We start from the raw sequence: 24,400 nt of genomic DNA, 5'->3' as shown, positions 1-24,400 counted from the left end.
AATATGAGGAACATCAGGAGGCAGCGGGCAGTACACAAGCACACACACTCACACGCACACACGCACACACTGGAGTAGGCCTCGTGAACGCGCACGGTCAGGGCTGCTGTTGCCATGATGCAATGGCGACTGCGCCGTGGGAAGCGAGCGAGGAGTTGAATGGGTTTCTCCACACAGCTGAAGTGAAGCTGCCTGCAGCCAGTCAGGACACCGTCAGTGGCGAGGGACAGAACAGCGGGCACGGCGACACTGGCAGGGTCCTGTCCTACCACACTACATGGAAACACACAGCCAGGTGTGTCTGCTAGCCTCACAGCTAGCCGTGTCATGACGGTTGGAGAGAATTCTCACACATCTGTACGACGAGACGTGAGGAGCACCAACACCCTGTTTTCCCTCCGTAGCCCAAACCAAGTGAGGAGGGGTTGTTGTTTTTAAATTCTTTCATTTTCTGGTCGCATCGTCCTATAAATCGGCGTGTCAGTGGACCTATTTGTGGTCTCCGTATTGGACCACCATGGCTGAGAGAACCTCAACCGGGTTACTAACGATGATGTTGGAGCCCACGCCGGCTGTCGCTATGACCCTGCCGGCGGAGGTCCGTGAGAAGCTGGCGGAGCTGGAGCTGGAGCTCTCTGAAGGTAACTTGACAACATGTACACAAACTACCGCTTCACAATGTGGTTAAAGCATGCTGTTTTATTTTCCCTGCAGCGGTGCTTTAAACATTGTGGATGACAGCTCCCACAACCACCGCCCTTTATCTTAGCTTTGTGGCGCATGTCATCATCAGTCATTCCCAAAACTAAAGTTTTCTCCTCATGGCTGTAAACTACTGCAGCACTGGGAGTTGCTCAGCTAAACTGCACTAGATACTGGGCTGCATGCTATGTTTCATTTACTGTTGTCCTAACATTATAGATGTCACACATTCAGACTCAAAATACCAAATTTGATCAGATGGCTATCTGCCTCAACGTTAACAGTTAAGCTGACACACCCATGCTTCTGTTATGAGGGTCCGTGTATCACATAATCAAAGGCTCTGTCTTTTTTTAAGTGAAGTTTTCTTTAAGACTGTTAATGCAAATTATCATTCTCATCTTGTCTGACCATCTTTAAATGGTTTCTGACTCTGAACCAAGGTCGTGAGAAAAACAGTTAACAAGTTCCTCTCGTTGCTTAACAAAGGCGAAATAGGCTTCAGGTTTTTATGTGAACAAATATTTGGATCTTACTTAAGTTTTTCTAGGTATTTTGCTGATATTAGCTGTACACTTGTTCGTGGGCATCCATACCTGTAGGTGCACATGTGTCTAAGTTAATGTACTCCATGCTTGTATCTGTTTTATCTCCTGCTTGTACTTTGACAGCACAAATACATCGTGTACACGTACAAAGTCCTGTAAATGGGAAAGCAGTTTATTACACTACCTAATCACTTTCCTTGATAAATGTCATTATCACTAATACTGGATATGCAACCTTTATGCAGCTGAATGTAGTAAAAAGTGTCTCAATATAACCGTCACAACAGACTTGAGCCTCTCTGGAGCCACATGTAAAATAAAACAGCAAATCACCCATATTTATGCCACCTGGTAACTGAAACCTGCATGATGAATCTAACCTGCATGTACCCAAACTGTCTTTTCTTTCTTCATATTTGGTGCTGGAAGGCCTTTAACTGTAGTCACTCTGCACTCTGTACAGAGTAAATGAAGATAGGCTCCTCCTTCTGTTGACTTGAAATCCTTAAATGCAGTTTCAGTGCACTGTAAATAATAAAGACGGTGCTTATTTAAAAAAAGCAAAACATTTCTTATGTTTTTTGTTAGTTCAATGAGACTCATGTTGTTTAACTGTGAGCCGTTCTTCTGAGGTGAAATTAGCAGAGCTGTGGTAAAGTCATACTTAATTAATGACCTACATTAAGTCTGATTAGATTTGGGATTTGACCCCAGGGTGTGACCCTGTTTCTTGTGAACTTTTTCTCTGCATGTTAATAAGTGTAGTCCTAGAACTTGAAATAATAGAAAACCCATTGACTCGTAGTTGAATTAAAAGTCTTTTGTTTCTCCATGTTAGCTGTGTGTAACAGCACCGTACCAGGGTTAGGAATAGACCAAAGGTGCACGCTTTGATAAGCACATTAGCTGCCACTGAGGCCCCTAATGGGATAGACATGTTTTCAGGAGCGGCAACCAAATGAATCTATATCTGTCCAGTTTCCTCTTCCTGCTCTCTACATGTCACATCCTGCCATGTTGTAGCTCTGATAGCAGTATCTTCCTGACTCCATTGCCTTCTGCTCTTCTTTGTGGCTTTTATTCCACTGACTAAAGAGAAATCAACCTCTTTGTTTCACTCTAAAATCCTATTCCTTGATGCTACTGTGAACTCTTCACCTCATGATGATGCCCTTCAGTTGCATCCGGTGCAGCTCAGCTCAGGATAGAATAGATGGCTCGTTTTATTGGAAGGAGATGAGAGCCTGAGGATCCTGCAGGCTTACTGTTCTTCTTGACGAGCTCTTATCATAGGGATTTAAAGTCAGACATGTCTGTGTCCCTCTGAGAGACCCATCTTGGTTTTTAGCATGCGTGAGTGTGCCCTAGTAGGTGCATGTGAATGTGCAGGAACGCTGCATTATTCATGAAGTTGAATAGAAGTGTCATGTATGTTTTCTTAAGCAGTTTAGCAGCAGCAGCCATTGGAATAACACGAGTTTAAGACAATCCAGCAGCTCAGCGAGATCATTTCCCAGCGTCAGCAGCTTAGGCCTGCTGATGTGTGAAATAAACAGTCTGTGCGCTCTTATTGTGGTTAAAATAAATAGTGTTTCCTCTAGAGGTGCAATCATTTTCAATTTATCTTGCACTTTGTTTATTTCTGAGTGAACAAGTGTCCTAAAATGTTTAAATCACTTCACTCAACTGTTTTCAGATGAGTACTTGTAACCTAACCACCCAGTCATTTATGATAACCTGTACATTCTGGCCAATATATTCTTTCTATGTGCATCTGTTTACAATTTGTCTCAATGCTGCTCTGTTATTCAGCATGTCTTTGTAGTTAAATCATTTGAAAACAGTTGTGCAGACTTGGGGCCTGTCTCATGAAGCAGATTGCTAAATAATCTTGATACCTTCACTGAGTTAAACCTAGAATTGCTTTATATGTGGAAAATGGACTTAAAGAAGGTAAAAGAGCATTTCTAGGTTTAAAGCCCCTGAAATGTGGCTTTAAATCTTTTGCATTCCTCCATTACATTTAACACTCGTGTCTAAATAGGGCTAGGCGATATGGTCAAAAATGTTATCAATTATCATGGTATATGTAAAATCATTATTTTTGCTCCAGAGTGAAAGTTGAATAAACCAGATGGTTAATTGTGGTTTTAAGCTATTCTTTGTGGTCAGAACATAACAAACACTTGCCAAACAGTGGATCATTTAACAAATCTGAGGTAGAAGATCCAAAACAATTACGATAAAATCTTTATTCAACAAGTTCATGAGTAAAATTAAATAAAATCTTTTTTCAAAAACCCCAGCCCTATGACTAAATAAGCAACAATCAAAGTTAAGAAAAACATTCTTTGTCAAACATTTTTAACAAACAAAATATAACTTATTAAGTGGTGAGCTTTAGAGGTGCTATTAGTTTAAATTTGTTTTTTAATTTTGTAGGTTTGAACTGAGAGAGGCTAGCTGTTTCCCCCTGTTTCCAGTCTAAGCTAAGCTATCTGGCTGCTGGCTGCAGCAACATTTACTTTACTGTACTGGACTGTAGGACTCCACCAGTCACAGTAAGAGGCTGATTGAGAAAATTTGTTTTTAGGGCCTTTAGCAGTGCAGTTTTCCAGCTAGCTTGATACTTTTTCTGTGTTAGACGAGTCCCTTTTTCTAACAATGCTGGTAGACTGAATCCCTGCCTACCACATTCAACACGCCACAGTTATTGGAAAGGACCTTTGGTATTTCTCAGCTGACCTGGATGCAGACTAGCAGTTAAAAGATGCGGTGTAAGGAGGGCAAGAAGACTGATGATCCCCATTATCTCCTGCAGGGAGGAAAGCGGGAGTGACGAGTCTGCTGAGTAATTCATAGGCTCGCTCTACCATTCCCTGGTTTTCGTCCCTCCTCCTTTGTTTGCTCTCTAAACCCTCTGATTACAAAGTCATTTTTAGTCCAGTGCTGGTGTTTGCTGGGAAAACTGCCAAACCCCTGGTTGGTCATTGCGCTTGTTTTGCCTGCTCCCATTCAGCAAACATTTACAGAGGAGCGCTACAGGTTTTGTGTAGTTTAGGTGGCGCCTGGCTTGTTTATGGTTGTTCGGGTGGCAGGTTTGTAGCAGGTTTGAGTTGTTTGGCAGAAGATCCAGCATCATAAATGTGGTTCTGCAAAACACAATTAAAATGCTCTTTATTCTAAGTCAGATTATCTGGTCAGTTTAATGACAGACACAGTTTTCATTTGTTCTTACTCTTATCTATATGCTAGTATCTGCTGTTGCAGTGACCCAATTACCCCATGGAGATAATTTAAGTTATCTAATCAGCTTAGATAAGGTGAAACACACTCTTGTCCACCTCTGGCACTGATGGAGGCTAGAAGGTTTAATGATCAGTGGTATCTTATTGCTTTTAATGGACCAATCCAAATACATTTTTTTCACATGGATTAAAAGGTCACATGGCGCTTAAAGTAACTCTGGGCAGTTAATCATCATCAGTCTCATTCTTACCTGATGATTGTGCACCATTTGCAGTAGCAGGGAGTTCCTCCCTGAACTGTAACCCCACATGATAAAGTGTGTAAAGGCAGAGAGTGATGGAAACAAACACAACAGAGAGAAAACAGGATCAAAATGAGTTGCTGTTGTGGCAAATGATGATAAGAGTGAAAAGCACATTTGCACTAAGATTTCACACAACCACCTGAAATGAAGAAGTACTTGTTACAACGTAGCTATCACCATACCTGACAAACGCACTCACAAGTATACAATATTTTAGGGTAGAAAGTTTCCCCAAGAACTGTGAGAGAAAACTGTGATGAGTGAGATGATTGTTACCCTTACTTTATCCCCCATTGCTGCCATACTTTACTAGCAATAGTTTGGATTTTTTCATCCACACCAGCACGAGTTGCTCATTGGTTGTGGTATACAGTAGATCCACAGTTATGTCCTGAGGCTGCAAGCTTCGCCCAGTTTGCTGCTGATGCCTGACAAGTTAGCAGCTGTCTATGACTTCATAGCATTGGCTAATATACATGCACTGTTCTCCCAACTTTTTATGTCTCATACCACAATATCCATTTCATTTATACTATCATGACACTCATTTTGTAGCGCAACTCCCAGAATGCATGGGCATTAATGGCATACTTTCACAAGATCCTTAAAAAATCTTATTATATATTTTGAAGGTTTTCATTCAACAGAAGCACCATACTTTAATATTTAATATAGGCGTGTTATACATTTAAACCTCAATAGGCATCAAGGTCATCGGCCTGCATACTAGGTTGGGTTAATGGATAGCTTTGGAGGTCAGAAATTTCATAAAACCTCTTTCTGGAAAGTATGAGTGTACCAGAAACCCCAAACGAGTTGGCCTACATGAGTTTGTTAAGGAAAGACCACTCAGTGCAGGGAATGGCCTTTCACTGGTCCTGACTCATTCCTCTCTGTGGTCACTCACTCCCACCACCAACTCATGAAGAAAGAACGTCCACTGGGCTCACCCAGTGAGTTCAGTCTATTGTTATGTAAAACCAAACATTTGACGAATGTAGAATCACATTATACATTAAGAGCTTTGAGAACATGTAGGATTTAGGGCAATTACTGAAGGGACTTTGTACATGGCTGCTGGTTAGCTCTGTAATAAGATCCAAAAGACAAGAATGTTGAGCCTTGGAGCGAGCTAGCTGGCAGTTGTAGCTGTCGTAAAGTCCAGTTCGGAGATAAAGAGGCAGCTATGCTGTGCCCCTGCCATAGTGGGGGATCATAAATATTTCACGGGTCTGCCTCAGAGAGGAGTATGTGCGAGTCTGCGCACATGGAAGTGTGGGCATGTTTGGTCCATTTACTTTTTGCTCATGTCTCTGGGTGGATTGTTAAGGTGCTCCTTTCCATTAAGTACAAACCACCAAGCTGTGTTTCGGTTTAGCAAAACAATGATCCACTGCTGTAGGTCCAGTTTTCTTTACAGTTGTCTTCAACATCCTGTCTCTGTCTTTATAGGAGCCATGAATATTTCATGGTTTGCTCTGTGGGAATGAAATATGTAGAAATATGTCTTTTCTTTCTTGGCCAGCACAGTGATTTTGGTGTCCTCATAGCTTTCTGTGTTGGAATTGCTCATTTAGGTTTTCAGTATCGGCTATTAGTATTATTATCAATTTGTCTATTGTTTTGCTCAAGTAACGTCTTCACATTGTGAAATGAGTGTCACTGACCTGCTGTTGCGGTCTCAGCAGTGTTTTATTGCAGGTGTTACTTTATTACTATCGTTATAATTCATGGCACAAATTGCTGCACAATTTGATTACACTGCTGCACTCCAACAGTCCACGGCTTGTGGCAGACCACTGTACGGTTCAATGTACTGTGTAAACAAAAGCTAAAAGTGCCAGTATCTCACACTTAAGCTTGATTGACATGTAGTATTTTTCATTACTCTGGTCAGATATGGGCCCTTGTTAGCTGTACACATGTATTAAAGCTAAATCAATTCCCCATCATTTGTTCCACTCTAATTTTATGATTTGAGAGAAACGCAATTCCATAATCTTTAAGGACATTAACCTATGAACATGTATGCTGGCTAAATGGGTAGCTGTCAACCTTTCTACTGCTTATTAATTTATTAAAAAACAAATTACTAGATAGAGATAAATACTATCAACATTATTTTTCAGTAGTATTGTCAGTAAAATATTACATTCATTATATCAAAGCTTTTATCAGTTTATTATGAAGCTAATTAATACATTAAAATCCCAAATTGTGGTCACTGTCTTGCATTGGCCAACATTTTAATCTTGTCTATGGTCACACAGTTTGCTATAATTTAGCAAAATGAATCCTTGAGAATCTAGCAGCTAAACTGACTCCGGCTGTTTACTGTACTTTCTGCATTTTTCTGTTGTCTGCAGCAGTCCCTTTACCTTTTAAATCAGATGACTGTAATCTCACCAGAGACTTGGCCCTTTGCTAAGACAACAGTAGAAAGGTGGTGCCAGCCTCCAGCCGGGCCGCCATCCTGTCCATCCTGCCACGGACTGAGCACAGTGGTTGGCTGGGAGGTGCGTTTGGTAGCACTCAACCAGGGGCATTTTTTAAATTAAAAAAATGTGCGAGCACAATTCTGCACAACTTAATAAATATCTCCTCAGGGTCTGAATATTTTCTTTGTTGTACTGGGTACCAGGTACTGTGCCTTGAGTGCCAGTGGTGACACTGTGTCCTTGCTGTGAGACTAGATGGCATGTGCAGTGGAGAGCAGGGCAGTGCAGCGGGCACCGGCGCCAGGGAGATCTGCTGACCAAACAAGCCGCATGCCCCACTTCAAGGACACATTGCAAAATTCACTCTGCTCTGTGCACTACAATTCTTCTGCCCAGCAAGGCTTTTGTTCTGCCTCCATTAGCTGGTGTAAATTCTTTACTGTCCATTTGCCTTCCTGTGTGTGTTTGTCTATCTTTGATTTTTCACCCATCTGGTGGAGACAGAGGCTTAGCATGCGAGTTGGATGGCAACTAAGGACCCCTGTTTCACACATTTCATTCTGTAGCATTAAGGGAATACATTGCCTCGGCTTTCAGTGAAGGCAGCAGCTTCCGTTCAGCTGTGACACTAACATCACTCATCATCTCCTGAATGCTTTGCGATGGTTATCCCCAGTAAGCAAACGACAGTAGTATGTCAGATCTGATGTTGTTGATGGGATGTTTTTATTCACCTATTTTTCACCCTATTTGCCCTTAATGGTTGGAACCTGTCGGGATGATAGTAAAGGCAGCAGAATATGAAAATCAAATCATCTGCTGTGTCTTGTCAGAGAGTGTGACTTCATAGTGCTCTTTGGAATCACAGTTAAATAAGCTGCCAATGGCACGCGTTGCCAGTATTTAATTAAATAAGTAATTATAATTAATTCCAGAAAGGTGGTGTAATTATGTACTGCTCAGTGCCATCAACACCTATTAGCTTCTCTTGACCTCTCTAGCCGGGAGCAAGCAGAGGTCAGCCTGCACAGCATGACAGGGCGTGGAGTGTATGAATTCAGCTTGGCGGCAGCTGGCCTACAAGCGGCCCTCAGTGAAAGTATGGAGGAAGCACTCCAAAGGGGCAACATTTTGAGAAACCTGGATGGTTAACAGTGCTGAAAAACTAATATGGGGTTGCAGCTTTACTTAAGGTAGAAAGGGTCATGTTTTTGGATTATGCGTCTCTTTCCCAACATTACTCTGCCTATAGTGTAACATAACTTTTTGTTTTTATTTTGAAGTTGTAATAAAACCCAGCAGTGAGACCTAAGAGATGTCTCAGAAGACCATAAACACGTTTTGATTATTATTTGACTGGCTCAGGTGTGATGTGCAGATCAAAGACAGACAGGAGCCTTTGTAGCAGCAGCAGGCTGCATTGTGAGCCTTCCTGGTGGAAAACAAACAGAAAATGTCTGGAATGTTCCATGACCTATCAACTTAACCATGAGGAGAGGGTTTTCCAAATCCCCACCACTGCTGGAGGGCACGACTACACACAACAACCAGGCACATAGCATAGCCGGTTGTCCCAGCTTTTTAAAAGAACGAGGCCACGTTGCCACCCTCTGCTTTACCTCATTCCCTTAGGTATCCCAGTGGAAAATGGGAGGGAAGGAATCAAATAAAACTGAGAGAGTTTTTTTTATTTTTATTGTGTGGCTAAAGCCAGGCTTTTTTTAGTTAGAAAACTTAACTCGGCTCGCACACCAGAAAATGTGTTTTTAGCTCTGTGCAAGTAGACAGTTTTAGGTGAGCTCTGCTGCTGTTTCTCTCCAGAGACTTTTCCCAGTGTGTTATTCAGCATATACCCGTAGAGCCAGAAAGAAAAGAGGAACGCAAAGCCAGGGCATGTCAGCACTGCATTTGAAGCTCCTAAGGCATAACTGACAAACTGGAGTCTCTTTCAGCATTTAACAATTACTAACTCATGTCTGTAAGACATACGTTGTAAATCATCTCAATAAAAATCCAAGCTGAGTAAGTTCCTGGTGCTGAATTTAAAAGCTAGTTCTCTTTTACACAGTATACATTTGAAGTGAAAGAAGTACTTGGGGCTTAAAAGACTTACCCCTTCCAACCAGGCCTAGTTAGTATCATACAGGAAGGGAATGAAGTTACAGGCTTGTTGAATATGTCATCAAAGCATTTAAAGGATACGTCTTGGGTCTTCTTTTTGCAATTTACACTATTTCTATTTCCAATAATAACTTTGTATTTACCGAGTTAATTAATTAGACCTGAAAATGTGGTAAAATCACTAAATACGGCAAGGATATAGTTATATAGATGCTTTTAAATGATAGAGAAGTCCTTCCTACTGCTGCTTTAACCTACACAACCATCTGCTGGTAGCCATACATTGGGACATTGGGAGAGAGAGTAAGAGAGAGTATACAGTCTATGGTTGTAACCCAGCTTCCTGTTTGAGTGCATGTTCGATACATTATGATTGAACATGATTGGACAACTTCTGTTAAACTCACAAAGCACCTCAGCCATGAAATAACAACACAATAAAAACTGGCGCCCCACCTCCATCTTGTTTTGTCTTCCTTCTGAAGATCTGGATACAGCGGTTGATGAGAGACGGTTTCTTGATCAAAGCAAGTTATTCCACCTGGCTTCTAAGCAGCCATTCTTCTTTCCCTTATATTCTTTGTATTCCCCCTGTAACTATGAAGAAATGTATACGTATGGGTTTTTTTCTGTTGCTTTCAGAGGCCTTTTTTATAGTCAGGTAGGACTTACTATCTAGGAAGATTGCGTCCAATCTCCATTCCTTAGTAATGATGTATGAACGTGGTCTCATACTATGAATGTTCAAAGTCTAAAGTAATCACTGTGATGTTTTCTCTGGCACTACCACTGACACACCAGATGTTTTACTGATAAGTTCACAGAGGACTGTTGTGTTGAATTTTTTTGCTGTAGCTTCTTACCTTTCAACTACAGTTTACTTAATTTCAAAATTAGCCTAGAGATTACAGCAACCAGTTTTTATACTCATTATCCATGTATGACCGCCCCCTTCAAGTGCCAAACCTGATAACCTGATAATCTGTACTGACCTACGGCTTCTGAAATTAATTAAACCTTTTTTTTGTCACTGCATCAAGCATAGTTTTGCTGCTTGTCACCACACCCTAGAGATTTTGAATAACCTTTTTACACAGTGTTACTTGTGGAATCCCAGGCACTTGTGGAGAGACAATGACATGGATACAACTTTAAGCTGACCTGTAATCTAATATAACGTTTACACTCACACACACACATGAACACGTCATGTCTCAGTGCTCTTACTCACAACATTCTTGACATAGAGGTCACAGACCTCTGCAGTCTGTGGTCCCATAATATGTGCGCGACTCCCCTCATGATGACAGTTGGAGCTCAGTTGTTGAATCTCAGAAGTCTGATTTCCATTCCTCTCACCCATCCTCCGTCACCGCCTTTGCCTCTATCCAAGAAACTCTTTAGACGGCCAAGTATGAGACCCTCACCCTTCATAAATGTATTCTTCTTCTATGTCTAAAGCATTTCTTAAGGGCTTCTCTTGCTAGTTTATGATTGTCAATAATGCCATATAATTATTGCAGCAAACCCAGATATACTGTACATGCCAACTCCACCCTGTCTGCTATTAGAAGGGAGACGCAGTCAAGTTTGAAATACCAGAAAGTGGTAGATGGCTGCTGGCAGGTTTTCCTGGTGTGTCATGCCCCTGATGACACACACACAGGAGTGCAAACTTTCTCCACAGACTTACTACTGCAGCCTCCAATTCTTAGAGTAATTGGCAGTCGTGTGGTATTTGTATGTATATGTGTGTGTGTGTGTGTGTGTGTGCGAGTGAGTAAGCAAGCCATATGACCTGAAAATGAGAAAGCTAACTCATGACAGAGTTGCTGGTCCCTTGTCCTGTCCTCTTTATCTAATTTGATGAGACAAACAGAATTGTTGTCGTGGTCAGGCCAGGCCCCTATATTTAGCCATCGGGACATTAAACCATAGTGCTCTGATGACCAGGACACTTTACTTAATGCGGAGAGAGCAGAGTAGTAAGAGGAGGATGAGTTCCTGCACTACTGCCTTGTCTGATGAACATCAATAGGACTAAAATGGGAAGGATTTACACAACAAAGGCTTGCTGTCAATGCAGAGAACACATCACCCATATTACAACTGAATCCTGAAATTCCGGCTGGTTCTCAACTTTAGGACCTATTCTTGTGCTACACTTTAATATCGAATATTGTCAGAGCACTGCAAAACATCTGTGTACTAAAATGAGTAGTTAGTGGAAAATGTTTGAATGAATGTCATGTTGATCAAGCTACGGTCTTGAAAATGTATTGAAAAATTAAAAAACAAAACAATTGGTAACCAGTGTGTTTCTATTTAAAGATTTAAAGAGAAGTCCACTCCAGACTCGCAGTTTGGTCTGGTTTTCTGAGGTTAAAGTTAGTCCTTCCAAGTCAACTCTATAAAGAGAGTTGTATTTACATGTCTGTGTCCAAAGGGTCAGCTGAAGGGGAAGGAGAAAGGGAGGAAGAAAGGAGGAGTGGGAGGAATAATGAGGACTGGATTTAAATTTCCCCTTACACAGAAACAGCTGGAGTATGTTAGACCTCAGGGAAATCAACATTTGTCAATTATTCATATTGATATTTTTAACCTGTTCATACCAGATGTATGTGCTTTACCACATAGACTGAAACAGAGAATACTAAAACAATCACAGGAAACTATTTCAAGCCTATGTTTTTTGGGATGACTTCATCCTGATTATAGTTATCCTGATGCAGTAAATACTGTGTTGAAATACTTGCATAGAATCAAGGCTATGCGTTCATAAACACTGGATCCTTACATGGTGCGTTCATTCACATGAAACAGGCACATTGTCTGCAGTAAAGGATATGTGTGCACATCAGCCTAAATAGCATTTTTGAAAAGGAAAAGTTTGCAATCACTGTGCTTTTTGTAGATGCATATTGATCTAGCCTTGCAGAGTAGTAAAAATACATTCTTTCTGGGTCATTATGACAACAGTAGAGCTGACACACCTTATTCCCTCAGTCAGACTGGAAATAATATGCTCTATCAAAAACACTTGCTTTTTACTGGCTTTGTGGCGGTGCATATAGCACTAAAAATAAACAGTGAGTTTTGCTGTCCAATGAGATTTTTGAAGAGCTATTCTAATAACATCTGCATTGTATTTCACGCATTGTGTGTCAATGCATCATTGCCCTTTCGTCTTCTTGAAGAGCTGTGAAGATGAACTGTCTACAGGCCTCAGCAGTGTTGTCCTCAAGGCCTTGACCTCTGACCCTCTGTTACTGATGCCGCATCAGGATGAGTGCTGCATCCCCTTCAGGTCACAGAAGACGAATGATAGGCTAATGCAGAGCTTCAGCGGGGCTGCCATCAATTCTGCACTTTCTCTTTGGGGCAAAAGGGATAGGCCGCTGGCTGGAGACCATGTGCTACTGACTCTTGTCTGCCTACACAATCACCTGAGCCTCCTGACTCTGCTTCGTTGTGTATTTTTCCCTGCCGGCAGGCTTTGCACATGTATGTCTGAGCACATAAATACACAGATACTCCTTCTCCCCTCCCTTGTGTCACAGCCTGTTTGTTGAGTTAGGCTGTGGGTTTTGGCCCCCGGCTTACATGTGTGTGAGGATAAGTGCAATAGCAGACCCTGTGCTGGCCACCCTGTGTGTCTCTCGCTGGAACTGATCATTTACTCTTGGCTTTTTTTCCTGTAAGGAGTGGTGGAGGGTCTAGAGCACTGAAAGCCTTGCTCAGTGAAAAATGCTATTACAAGACTTAGCCAGGACAAGAATTTGTTTTTGTCTTGGAATCAGCTCCACTTGTTTTTGAAGTATCAGCTAACAAGTGAAACCCCACCCAAAGCAATCTAACGCTGGTTCCACAAATACGGAATATTTTGTCTGGTGTAACGGACTGGTATTTATTAATTGCATTTTTAGAGATGTTTATTTTAAAACAGTAAGTTACAGAAGTTCATGCATTCCTGTGGCATGTTCAAGAAACCTTTTGGCTAGAACCTCAGAATGGCCAATAATTCCTGAGGTTCAGTTTATTTAGTTCACCACTTGCATGTTGTTTACTGCATGAGGACAGTGGCAGGGTGGCACTCATACTAAAGTGTTACTTAATTGACTTTGAAATAACCCATTTTTTTCTGGCACTCATTGAGTTACTTGTACACAAAAAGCTTCAATCATCTCTTGCTCTAAGCATATTGAAACTAATTCTAATAATAATTTGCAAATATTTGACTCAGGTTTGTGTGCAACTTCACATAATGAATTCCCAAGGGATGTGTTTGAAACTCTTTTATTTCCCTAGCGAGGCAGAGGCTTCACCACATTAGCTAATAGAGGCCGATTAGCCAGCAGTGGAGTAGGCAGACAGTATCAGCTGGCTAGTATTACAGAGCCCTGTGAACAATATCGCCACAGCTGACTCTCTTTCTCTCTCTGCCTTATCTTCCACATGTCCTGGAAGCACAGTGAGCAGCCCTGCTGCTGCATGGTCCGAAGGCTGCCTGACTTTCAGTTGTGGGCGTATGTGGAATGTGGGCCTGGAAAGAGGCCTGGAGGGCTTTGTGAAAATTTAGAACAAGCATTTTATTCAGTTGTTTTCCCCATGTGTGGGGAAGCGGTGAGAGCTGGCATGTCTGGTTTGACAGACATGAGCAAACAAGCCCCTGTGGTTGCTGCTATTCTGTTTGTTTGCATGATAACACTCATTTTCTTTCATACATCTGTGGGATTGTTCACCTAAAAAATGTAAATGCTGAGTTATTTCTCTGAAGGTACACCCCAAGGCTGTGAAGCATGTTTGTCAGAATAAAGGTTTACATACAATTTAACTTAAGGAATTTTTTTTTTCTCTGTGGCACATTATCGCATTTTACTGCATCATATATTCCTGCCCCTCACACGCAGTTTAGAGAGCGTAAGGCTTACCTCAGCTCACCTTTAGCTGGAATCTGCTGCATCTTTTCTGGGTTCATTTCTTTCTGTCTGCCTGTCAGATTCCTCACTGAGAGGCTCACTCAGGGGTATGACCACGGAAAAATTATTCTTGAGGTTTTCAGTGGAGAGGATATTGATTGAGAAGCTGGAGGATGGAGAAGCAAAACGATAGACCGAGTGAAGGGAGATGGAGACAAAGGGAATAATGGCAGGCAGCGAGAGGGAGCATGGAGCACAGATACGTGGAAGTAAAGGATAGAAGGAAGATAACAAGAGCTGCTGAGTGACAGAGTGATAAAGTACGTACAGAACAAAGGATGAGAGTGTGAAGGTTGAAATAAGAGTAAGAGACTATCTCTTCAGTTGATTAAAAAAACATGCTGCAGGAGGTTTTTGCCGATATACTTTTGAGACAATAAAAATGTGTCGTTCTTCTGAGATGTTGCCGTACAATTTATAACTTTCCTTTATAACTATCCTTTTGTTGAAATCAGCTAATCAATCGCAAGGACTGTTTTATGGTAATACTGGATTTTTATAAAATATTTTATTTCGCAAATAAGCCAGAAACATACATTGCCATGTGCTTATTTTATCCTTAAACAGTTTCTTATTTTCATGTATATTATGATATATTATAAAATAAAATGAAATGAGTCCCACTCAAGTGTAGTTCTCATTGGATCTCTGATGCTAAGTAGTAAAAGCAGTAATCATTGAATCACCTTACATTCATTCAAGACTGAGCAAAAATTGTGGCTGAAAGGCTATAATCTCATTGGCTTCCTGGTTGATGACCGTCATTTATATTTTTATACGCAGTGACTGCTGACAGATAAAAACAAAAGAAACAGCAACTTATCTTAGAATCCCTTACCGTGTGTTTGTGTTTTTAGCAAAATAATTTGAATGGGATTCATTCATTCACAAACCCTAAAACTAGCTGAGAAAAAGAAGAATTTTTAATTGTTATTTAACAAAAGACCATTTCTACATGCAGCAATAATATCCTGCAGAACTGGTGTCTCACGAGACTGGAAGACTGATCAGTTACTGTACATTGTGTTATCAACATAAAGTAGACAGAGGTGTATGTGCCTTCAGGCAAAGTCTGTTATGGGATAGGGCCTATCAGTGTCTCATTTTCAGCTCAGGTACAGAACGGCCCAATAAAAGAAGATGAGAAAGATGGTCTCAAAGCAATGCAGAGAAGCACCAAATCACCTCACTGTAAAATGATCCGGCTTGAAAATATCTCTGCTTGATGCTTCAATCACCAGCAGGTGTTTGTAATAGTTTTAGTTTACACATGGTTACAGATGGGAGGATCCAACTTTCTTATGAAGCTGACAACATTAGAAGACTAAGATGTTAAACTGATACTCTGACCTTCTGAGTATCAATCTTGTAAAAATATGTCGTTACTTGAATTCATTCAATTGCTGTGAGAAAAAAACTCATTACTGCATCAGCTCCAAGTGAAGTCACTTTAAAGTTTATATTGACTAGCTAGTCTTGTATCTTGTATCGGACCCCTGAAGCTCTCCACTTTCACTCTGATTCTTTGGCCATTGTGGCCATTTGTGTGCTTCCTGTCTCCAGATAAGGCCTTTGGATAAGTGGCTTTATCCCAGCGCTGGGATGTGTGACTGAGCAGCCAAGCATCCCTAGCTGGGACAAGCATTTTTCTCACAAGAAGCAATGGTTCTTCCCCTGCTTACCTCAGCCATGCTGCTGGCGAGCGTTTTGGAGTTTATGCTTGTATGTGTGTGTGTGTGTGTGTACATATATACATTCCTGCTCAGGCGAATGCGAAAGTGGATGATGTGTGTCCTGTGATTGCCGACTGGAATGTGTGTTGCGTTAGCGTCTGCAAGCAAAGCACAGTCACGGGTCAGCAAGTGCCTCAGTCAGTCACACACTTCCCCCCCCAGTCTCTCTCTCTCTCTCTGTCTCTCTCCCTCTCTCCAGGAACTGGGCAGCTTGCCTGCAGAGGGGAGTGGTGAGGTTAACACCATCCTCCAAAGAAACACTGCACTCCTGTCTTCATTGTCCTTCAATACGTAGCAAGGCCCTCCTGATTAGCTGATGAGTCAGTGTGTGGATGTCTCCTTTATAATGATGGTGTTGCTTCGTGTCAAGCAAAGGTTAAGGGCATTAAAGTATGTTTTCCACCAACTGGCACTGGACCTCTCTGGATCACTCGAGCCTATTTCTGTGGAAGTTTAAATGTAAGAATCCGTGTTAGGGTATATGTTTTTAAGATAAACCGATAAAGCAAGGCCCCAGATATAGATTTTGGCTCTCACCTATGGTCATGGTAACAATGGAATTTGTGGTGTCAACTGCCACTTTTATACCAAGACAAAAAGTGTTTTATGGTATTGCAAGTGGTTCACTTCTTTCACAATTATGTGCTGCAGGAGAAATCTGCTACGACACGGGACTCTTCTGGTTGTCATATAGTGTTCAGTCAACCAAAGGAACAGTCCTGAGGCCTAAACAAAACACCGCACAGGTTTCATTCCCAAATGAAATCCCACAGCCTTGAAGTGCTTATTGTCAATGGGCATGTAAGTGAAACACATTATTAAACCCAATGAAATTCAGTGCCACTCTCCTTTTGAGGTATTGCACTGAAAGGAACCCAGGCTGTGCTGCGACTGAATCTTTCATAGGACATATTGCGTTTTCGCCTGTTTGGGTGATTGGTAGTGCAGTAAAGTCTTTTTGGATGAGGAGTTTGCTGTGAGGTAACCACTGTAAACAGTGTTATCAGGCAGACTGCAGGAGGAAGTGTCCGTCATCAGCTGAGCGATCAAACCTTGGCACACCGTCATGCTGGTATTTCCGACTACTGGATGCTGGACCCTGTTGCCTTTTGTGAAAGTCTGATATTAAAGAGGTCACGCACTGATGAGCACGTGTGTATCTACACGCACACTTCAATCATTTCACTCCTCTAGTGCGGGACTGAGAAAAGAAGATTCTACTACAGTGTTTTATTTGATAGATTTATTTCATTCATTTTCAGGTTTTAAATTGATCTTGAACAAACCTTTTGTGTAGCATTTAAATGGCGTTTTAATGGGGCTTTCCCTATTTGTCTTTAAAACAATGTATTGAATCCTGATGCCAAAGCAATGCATCAAATCAAACTGAAATAAATTTTGTTCATCATTTACCCCGATGCACTTCTACTCACTTGCAGCCACTTGTTTCTTTACCTTTGAACTCTTGGGTCAGCTGGCCATGTTGGATTCAGATGCTCACTTTGTAGATGGCTGACTCTGTATGCATGCGAAGGTTATGCGTGACACACGCAGAGCTGCAGGCCTTTTTAGCCTCGGTCAGGGGCCATCAGCTTCAAAGGAGACTGTGGCCTGGGGTTGACCTTTTTTTGTCTCGCCTACACAATTACACCTCCAAGCTGGAACCTACGTTAATCTGAGTCGCCTCATAGCCGGTAAACTAAAGACCACTGTAGACACAGATGAGCCGTTGCAGCTTTGCAGCGCCACCAAATTAAACAAAGGTCAATGAGGTCACACCTGGCAGGCATCCTGGCTTCATAAGATCAGTTGTGTAGTGTTTGGTGTATCAGTGTGTGCATGAGGCTTAAACACAGAGCAGGAGAGAAGCTTCCCGGGGTTAATGTTATTGAATTCTGGTCGGAGAGATTAATAGAACAATGGTTTCATTTGGGTCAGAAGCATAAAACTGCATTACTGTATCCTTCACTTGAGAGAGCAAGAGAGGACTACCGTGATTGTATTATAGCCTCTTACAGTCTTTCCTATAATTTTTTCAGGAGTCTTATAGCCTAGCCCAAACAAAAGGCAGATTCCATTTTCTCATTTCTAGCTCGAGGAAGAGAGGATGGAGGTTGGACTTGTGAAAGATGAGACAAAGTTACGAAACTCCCTTCAGGACACCATGAACGCAGATCTCATTTTTTAGAGCTCGAGAGAAAGGCTTGAAGGATAGACATGGAGACTGATGGAAAGATGAAGAAATACAAGAAGACAGGCTGAGAGAAAGAAAGGACACAGGGAAGGACGTGAAATAAAACCCACTGTTCCTCCTCTATTGTGTGAAGTTGTACGTGGCAGATCTCCAGCCTGCCTTTACCCTGATGTCATCTAACATATCTCTGACCTCAGCTAGCGTATTGCCTAGCAGCGTAGCACCAAATGGTATGGCAACCAGATGACTGATTTGCAAAGCTATCCAATGATGTAATGCTTTTTAAAAACTTTTTTTTGCGTGGAGCCTTTCTCACCATACATGGTCACAGTAAATTATTTGTTGCCTACAGATAATGATTTGTGCATGTTCATTCACCCTGACGGAAATTCAATTTACAAGGCCAGCATAAAACAGCCGAGCACCTTATGTGCAAACGTGGACGATGTTATACGTGTTAACAAATTTCCCACTACGCAGCACTTAGTTAGTTAGCAACTTGACCTTAAACAAAAACAAAGGACCTGACAGCATACACTGAAGCACCAAGTTCAGTAGTTACAGTGATGAAACAAAGGATTTCGTGTGTTGCAACTGACCTTGTGACAGCCAGACAAACCTGAATGCTCAGTGGAGAAAACAATCTCACCACAAGGTACATTTAGTAGCTGTTCTGGGGCTTTCACATAATCTTCAGATGTTTTCAAGGTAAAGAGTAAACTTTGAACATGAGAGTTGAATACAGTTTCCTGCAGGGGATTTTACTCTAAAAAACACCGTCTGTTTTTTGTGATGTAAACATGAGTGTTTTCAGTGGCAGTTACGTTGCTTTGTGTGTGTCTGGTATGCCCGTGCAATCATGTGTCTTATTCGCCTGTCTTTTTGTCTTTGTGTCTCAGTGTTTTTAATGGGGGTGGGGCAGGCGGGCCGTTAGTGTGTGTTGTCTGAGCTGATAGTGGGAGACCGGCCATGACTTGTATCTCTTGTTTCCTGCTACACAAACACATACATGCATGCACACTCACTTTACTCTCTTTTGCTGTGTCTCTTGTCAATGTGTGTTTATCTAGTGTAGCAGGGCTCTCATTCTTTATGCCATTCTTTCATCTCCCACCTTCTAGCATCAGTCTCTCAACCTTATATATATTTTTTGTGTCCACACTTGCTTCTCTGTCTCTTTTCCTTCCGCTCCCTCTTACACCCCCTCACCCCATTCTTCCTGCTTCCTGTCCTCCCTATTCTCTTCCTATTGAAGTCAAACTTCCCGTTGTACTCGATGAAAGGCGCTACAGTGTTTCTCAACCTACAGCAGACCGACTGTATTGCTGCATCCAGCCCATTGGCCCTTATAAGGAAAAATAAGTAAAAGAAGCTCAGGCTCCCTCAGCGAGATGTTTAGCTGATGATTTATTGTAATGACTCTTCCTCTGTCTCATTTCTGGGGTTTCATTTGGCCACCACATAGCACACCTTCATGACCTGAGTCATCATTTGTGTTTATAGACTGCTGAGGAGTTCTGGCCCCAGATTTGCCATTAAGTAGTGATCACACAGTAGGGATCTTTGTGAGAAACATAGGTCCGTTTTGTGCTATAATAACACACCTTATTAAACAACCTGGACAGTTGGCGTTTGGGATAGACGGATGAAATAATCAAGTCTGTCAGTGAACCTGCTAGACCGTATCCTGAGTCAGAGAGCACATGTTTACATAAGTAATCCTGCCAGCACAATGGATCTGTGTTATCCGTGTCACTCATTAGACCTGGACAGTGTGCTGGAGAGGAGATAATACCAGCTGAGTGGCAACAACTCAGGTTTTATTGGGGATCTGCGAGGTAAACCGCTCGCTGTTTAGGTTATGTGTCCATATCATGAGAATCTGGGTGGATTAGGAATTAGGATTAAGCTATTGTATGTCAAATTTATTGTGTGGATGTGTGCACTCTGTCTGTGTTATGGTATTTATTGAACACATGTGGTGTAAGGAGAGCAGAACAATGGATCTTTGCGTGCATATGTGTCAGTACATGAACGCACGCATCTGCTGTATCTGCATGTGTCCGTATGGATCTGCTGCAAAGTGTGTGGGAGCGAAGCATGTTTGCATATAAGTGTTTGATTTGATTTATTTATTCTACCCACCGAAACATAAAACGATGATGATGTGACGTCTGTTGAAGGCCACGTATGGGAGTGAACATTGATTCTGCAGCAGATGGCCGCAAACTCACTTAGCTGGGTTCATTTTCCTCTAGGAGTGGAGATATGAGGACTCCAGGACAAACACATGGCCAGGTTCACAAAAAAAAACAAACACAACACGCACTGATATCTGAAGTTAATAGATGGCTGCAAGGTGGGGGTTTGTAAAAACGACACGCAGCACTCAAGCACTGTATATATACAAAACAGAAAAGGGGGAAATGGTTTATGAGTCACAGGTCTACATTAAGATCGGTTGAGGATGTGTTGTGGACGGGAATCCAAGCATGAAACAAAGGATAAGGGCCTTGTGTGTGTGTGTGTGTGTGTGTGTGTGTGTGTTCAGTTAGAGAGAAAATGGATCTGTGCGTGTTAATGCAGTCTGCCATTAGCGTGGAGTTTTGTGCAGATGTGGGTGAAATCACCAGGTGAAAGGGTGATTGTCCTCTTAGTTAAAAGAGTTGTGTGTAGTTTTTAAGTGTCAAAGTAAGAGAAAAAGAGAAAAATCTGTGGTTTATCTTCAGTTAATCATCAGTCCAAGAGCTATAAATGAACTATTACAAGTGACGACAATATTGTAATGTTCTCTCTGATTTAATGAAACTGGCAATATATAGTTATTTGTCCTGATCTTGTCCTTTATTTCCTCCTCTGGAAACATTCAGTTGCATCTGTAGCGACTTAAAATGCTGCCTCTAATGAGCAAATGTCCCTTTTGTGTAACTCAACCCTCACTTTCTTTTTTGGGATGAAGGATTAAGAATGTGGATGTGTATAAATACTGTTGCTTATGTGTCAGTGCCCTGTGTGTGTGGTCCTGCAGTCCCTAAACCTTCAGTGTCGATGTTCCTTTGTAGTGTTCATCTCAGGTTCTGTTTCTTTGTCAGTCTGTTAACATGTGTGTGCGCGCGTGCGCGAGAGCCAGTGGGGCAGGTGGAGTGACAGGTGGCAACTGGGAAATGGGAGGATTTCCTCTTTTTAGCAGCTGTTGATTAACTGCCTCTCCCTGCACAGTCCATTCGATGAGACTATAGATTTCCAACCAGGGCTGCACAATAGTGACACAGTGGTCGATTTTTACTTCTGTCCTGTCCCACTCTCACAAAAATAGTCCTGTCCCGTCCCAATGCCATGGCAGAGTAAATAAAAAATATTGTCCTGTCCCAATCCCAGAAGAATGAAATGCATAATTATATAATAAAAATCTATGATTCCCATCTTGCCCGCTCCCATAATGAATAGTGAAATTGACTCCCGCCCTGCGTGAATCCTACAGGAATCCCGAGAAAATGTCAGCCTCTACTGCACAGTTAAAGTTGTTGTGATTCCAGTTTCTACAGTTAACAATTATGGTGAGATATATCGGTAGGTTTATAAAGCTTACATTTATAATGACTGCTGGAGCTGAAAATAGTGGAGGTGGAATCAGTGCAATAAATCAAGTCAAGTAAGTAAAACATTTGGGATTATTATTATTTATGAAACCCTACTCTCTCATGCATGAATTATTAAAAATATTATCTAGATTTTTTTTATTACTTAAAATTGGACTAATATCCAAATTCATTTACAATTTTTTTTTTTTTCAATTCTGTTTTGTTTTTAAATGAGTTAACTGTCCCTGTATGTGGACACCATGCAACAAAGGGGTAATATGCCTCACATGTTTTTTTTATGTCCTGTTGCTGTATTTAAGCTTAATAGTTGAAAATTAACAATAAAAAACATATTTTAGGAACAAATAGAGGAAAAAAACACTCACACTGGTATTGATAACTAGTTATTTATGCAGTAACCCAGTAGCATATTGTTATCCTCATCTAACTTCAATTTTGAATCATCTCAGTTTTAACATATCAAAATCCAACATGTAACAGATTACATAGTTGTAGTTAAAACTGATTTCTTTACAGTATGTGAGTATAATACTTTTTTTATTTTGTGGAAAGGCTGCAAAGCAGTCAAAAGTTGCAATTTAATGCTGTAATATGCATGTTTGCATTTTTATTACTGTTCATATATTTGTCTGTTTTATTGTAATATAATACAATTTATCACATCAAAATTTGAATAGATAAACTGGCTGGTTACAGAAATCAAACTTAATGCAGTCTGACTCCACTGTTGCATGACGTCCACATACATACAATTTTAATGTATAAAATATAAACCTGTTAATAATAATTTACTGTACATACTACAATTTTTTTTATCTTGACTGACCTCCTTGAATAAAAGCTTTTCATAGAAATGCCTGAGGCATTTAGCACATGGACATCACAGTTGGCCATCTTGGATTGATGAGGTCATCAAGCAATAAATATTTGGAAAACAAGAGAGTAACCACTGTTACTATGTTGCTATCAATCAACTGAGACTGTCCTCAAATGATTTCGAGAACATAACCACAACATAGTAACAAAAAATGGATTTAAAATAACTGTCCACAAATGTGGACGCCATGCATGAAAGGGTTAAGGACATTGTGTGAGCTCAATCTCTAGCAGGCCCATCTAATGAAAATTTTACCTACTTTACCTATTACTACAACTGATCTATTGGTTAATTCTTAAAATAATTAAATGACTGTGCCATCTGTAAAATATATGACGACCAATACACCATGTTCATTTTGTCTCCTCACCCTTGAGAATCTGTAACCAGAATAAGTTTTGGTATAACTTAAATGAAAAATAGATTTTCAAGTTGGTCAGAAAATATAAATTTTCTGTTGATCAAATATTTGATTGGCTAATTGTTCTTGCACTAATCTCCAGTGCGGCAAACTGAACTGGCAACAATAGTGTAAAAGGACAGACCGTAACTCAACTTGTGTTTAGATATCATTGCAGAAGGGGAAGGGAGAGAGGCAGACAATGAAAGAGAGACGGAAAAGGGGTAGTGGAGGGTTTAAATGAGCTCACAGAGAAAGGGAGGGAGGAAAGGCAATGCAGTTGTTTGTTTTCCACGTCAGTCCTGCCGGGAGAGGATTGTCCCGTGGGAAAAGACTCCCATATCATCAAAGAGCATATTGTACAACTTCCACTCGTGTTGTATCCTCACCTCCCTTATCTCCCTCTTTTCTTTTTGGTCACTTTTGTAAACTAATTTTAATTGTCATTGTGTATGTGTGTGTGCTGCTGCAGGAGTTAGCCCGTCAGTTGCTCTTTTAATCTGATTCAGTTACAGATCGATTTCATCTCCTGGTGTGCTGTTGTTTGTACAAAAGAGCTTGCCATTATCCTATTCATCTTTCTTTTTATGTGTGGTGCTTTTCAGGTTGCACACACACACATGGTCTCTCCCTTTCTTCTGACCCCGAGTCAATCAGGGTCTCTTGACCTCCCATCACCCCCTCAGATTAGTTGCTATTATTATCACACTCCATTAAACTTCCATGAACAACTGAGATGGCCAACAAGCCAAGACCCCAGCTGTCTCCTCTGTAGTCTAATCTACAGATCCTCATCATTCTAGAGTCTGCCTCAGGTCATATTACACTGACCTAAACACACAACACACAAAACACACACACACAAACAGAAAAACATGCACAGCTTCATCCCGCTTTCAGTAACTCACGCAGACAAGTGGACACAATGAGGATAAGAGTGCTTGAAGTGACTACAACAAGCTGTGTCAGTGGAGGTTATTTGTGTTATTTCCTTAAACGACTTGCCTTGTGGGAGGACATAATGGTACTGGCTGTGTGTCACACCATCATGTTTTTGGGTGAAGAAAGACAGAAAGGCTGATGGGTGGCGGTCAGCTCAACTTTAATGACCCCTTCTGGCGTCAGGATAGTTCGGCAGGCTGAGGCACGTGTCAATTAAATGCAATTAAATAATATCTTGATATTAGATAAGCCATGCTTGGCACACATTTGTAGGGACGGTAATGTCAGTCTTTTGTTGGTCTAGACTAAAA

General features: G+C 41.2%; 1 protein-coding gene across 1 annotated transcript in view; it reads left to right on the top strand.

Moving 5' to 3' along the window:
* The first annotated feature begins 106 nt into the window (after positions 1-106).
* dip2a (disco-interacting protein 2 homolog A) overlaps positions 107-24,400 on the top strand; it is a 77,969-nt gene continuing 53,675 nt past the window's right edge. Inside the window, 1 exon segment of the mRNA XM_038720336.1 lies at positions 107-641. Within this exon segment, the coding sequence (XP_038576264.1) occupies positions 518-641 (124 nt within the window). The 5' untranslated portion in view covers positions 107-517.

This window comes from Micropterus salmoides, unplaced genomic scaffold (genome assembly GCF_014851395.1).
Source record: "Micropterus salmoides isolate LMB-PRFRI ecotype aquatic unplaced genomic scaffold, ASM1485139v1 Ms_hic_scaffold_15, whole genome shotgun sequence".
NCBI lineage: Eukaryota > Metazoa > Chordata > Actinopteri > Centrarchiformes > Centrarchidae > Micropterus > Micropterus salmoides.
The sequence above is the reverse complement of the archived record's forward strand: the minus strand, read 5'-3'. Positions and strand labels throughout refer to the sequence as shown.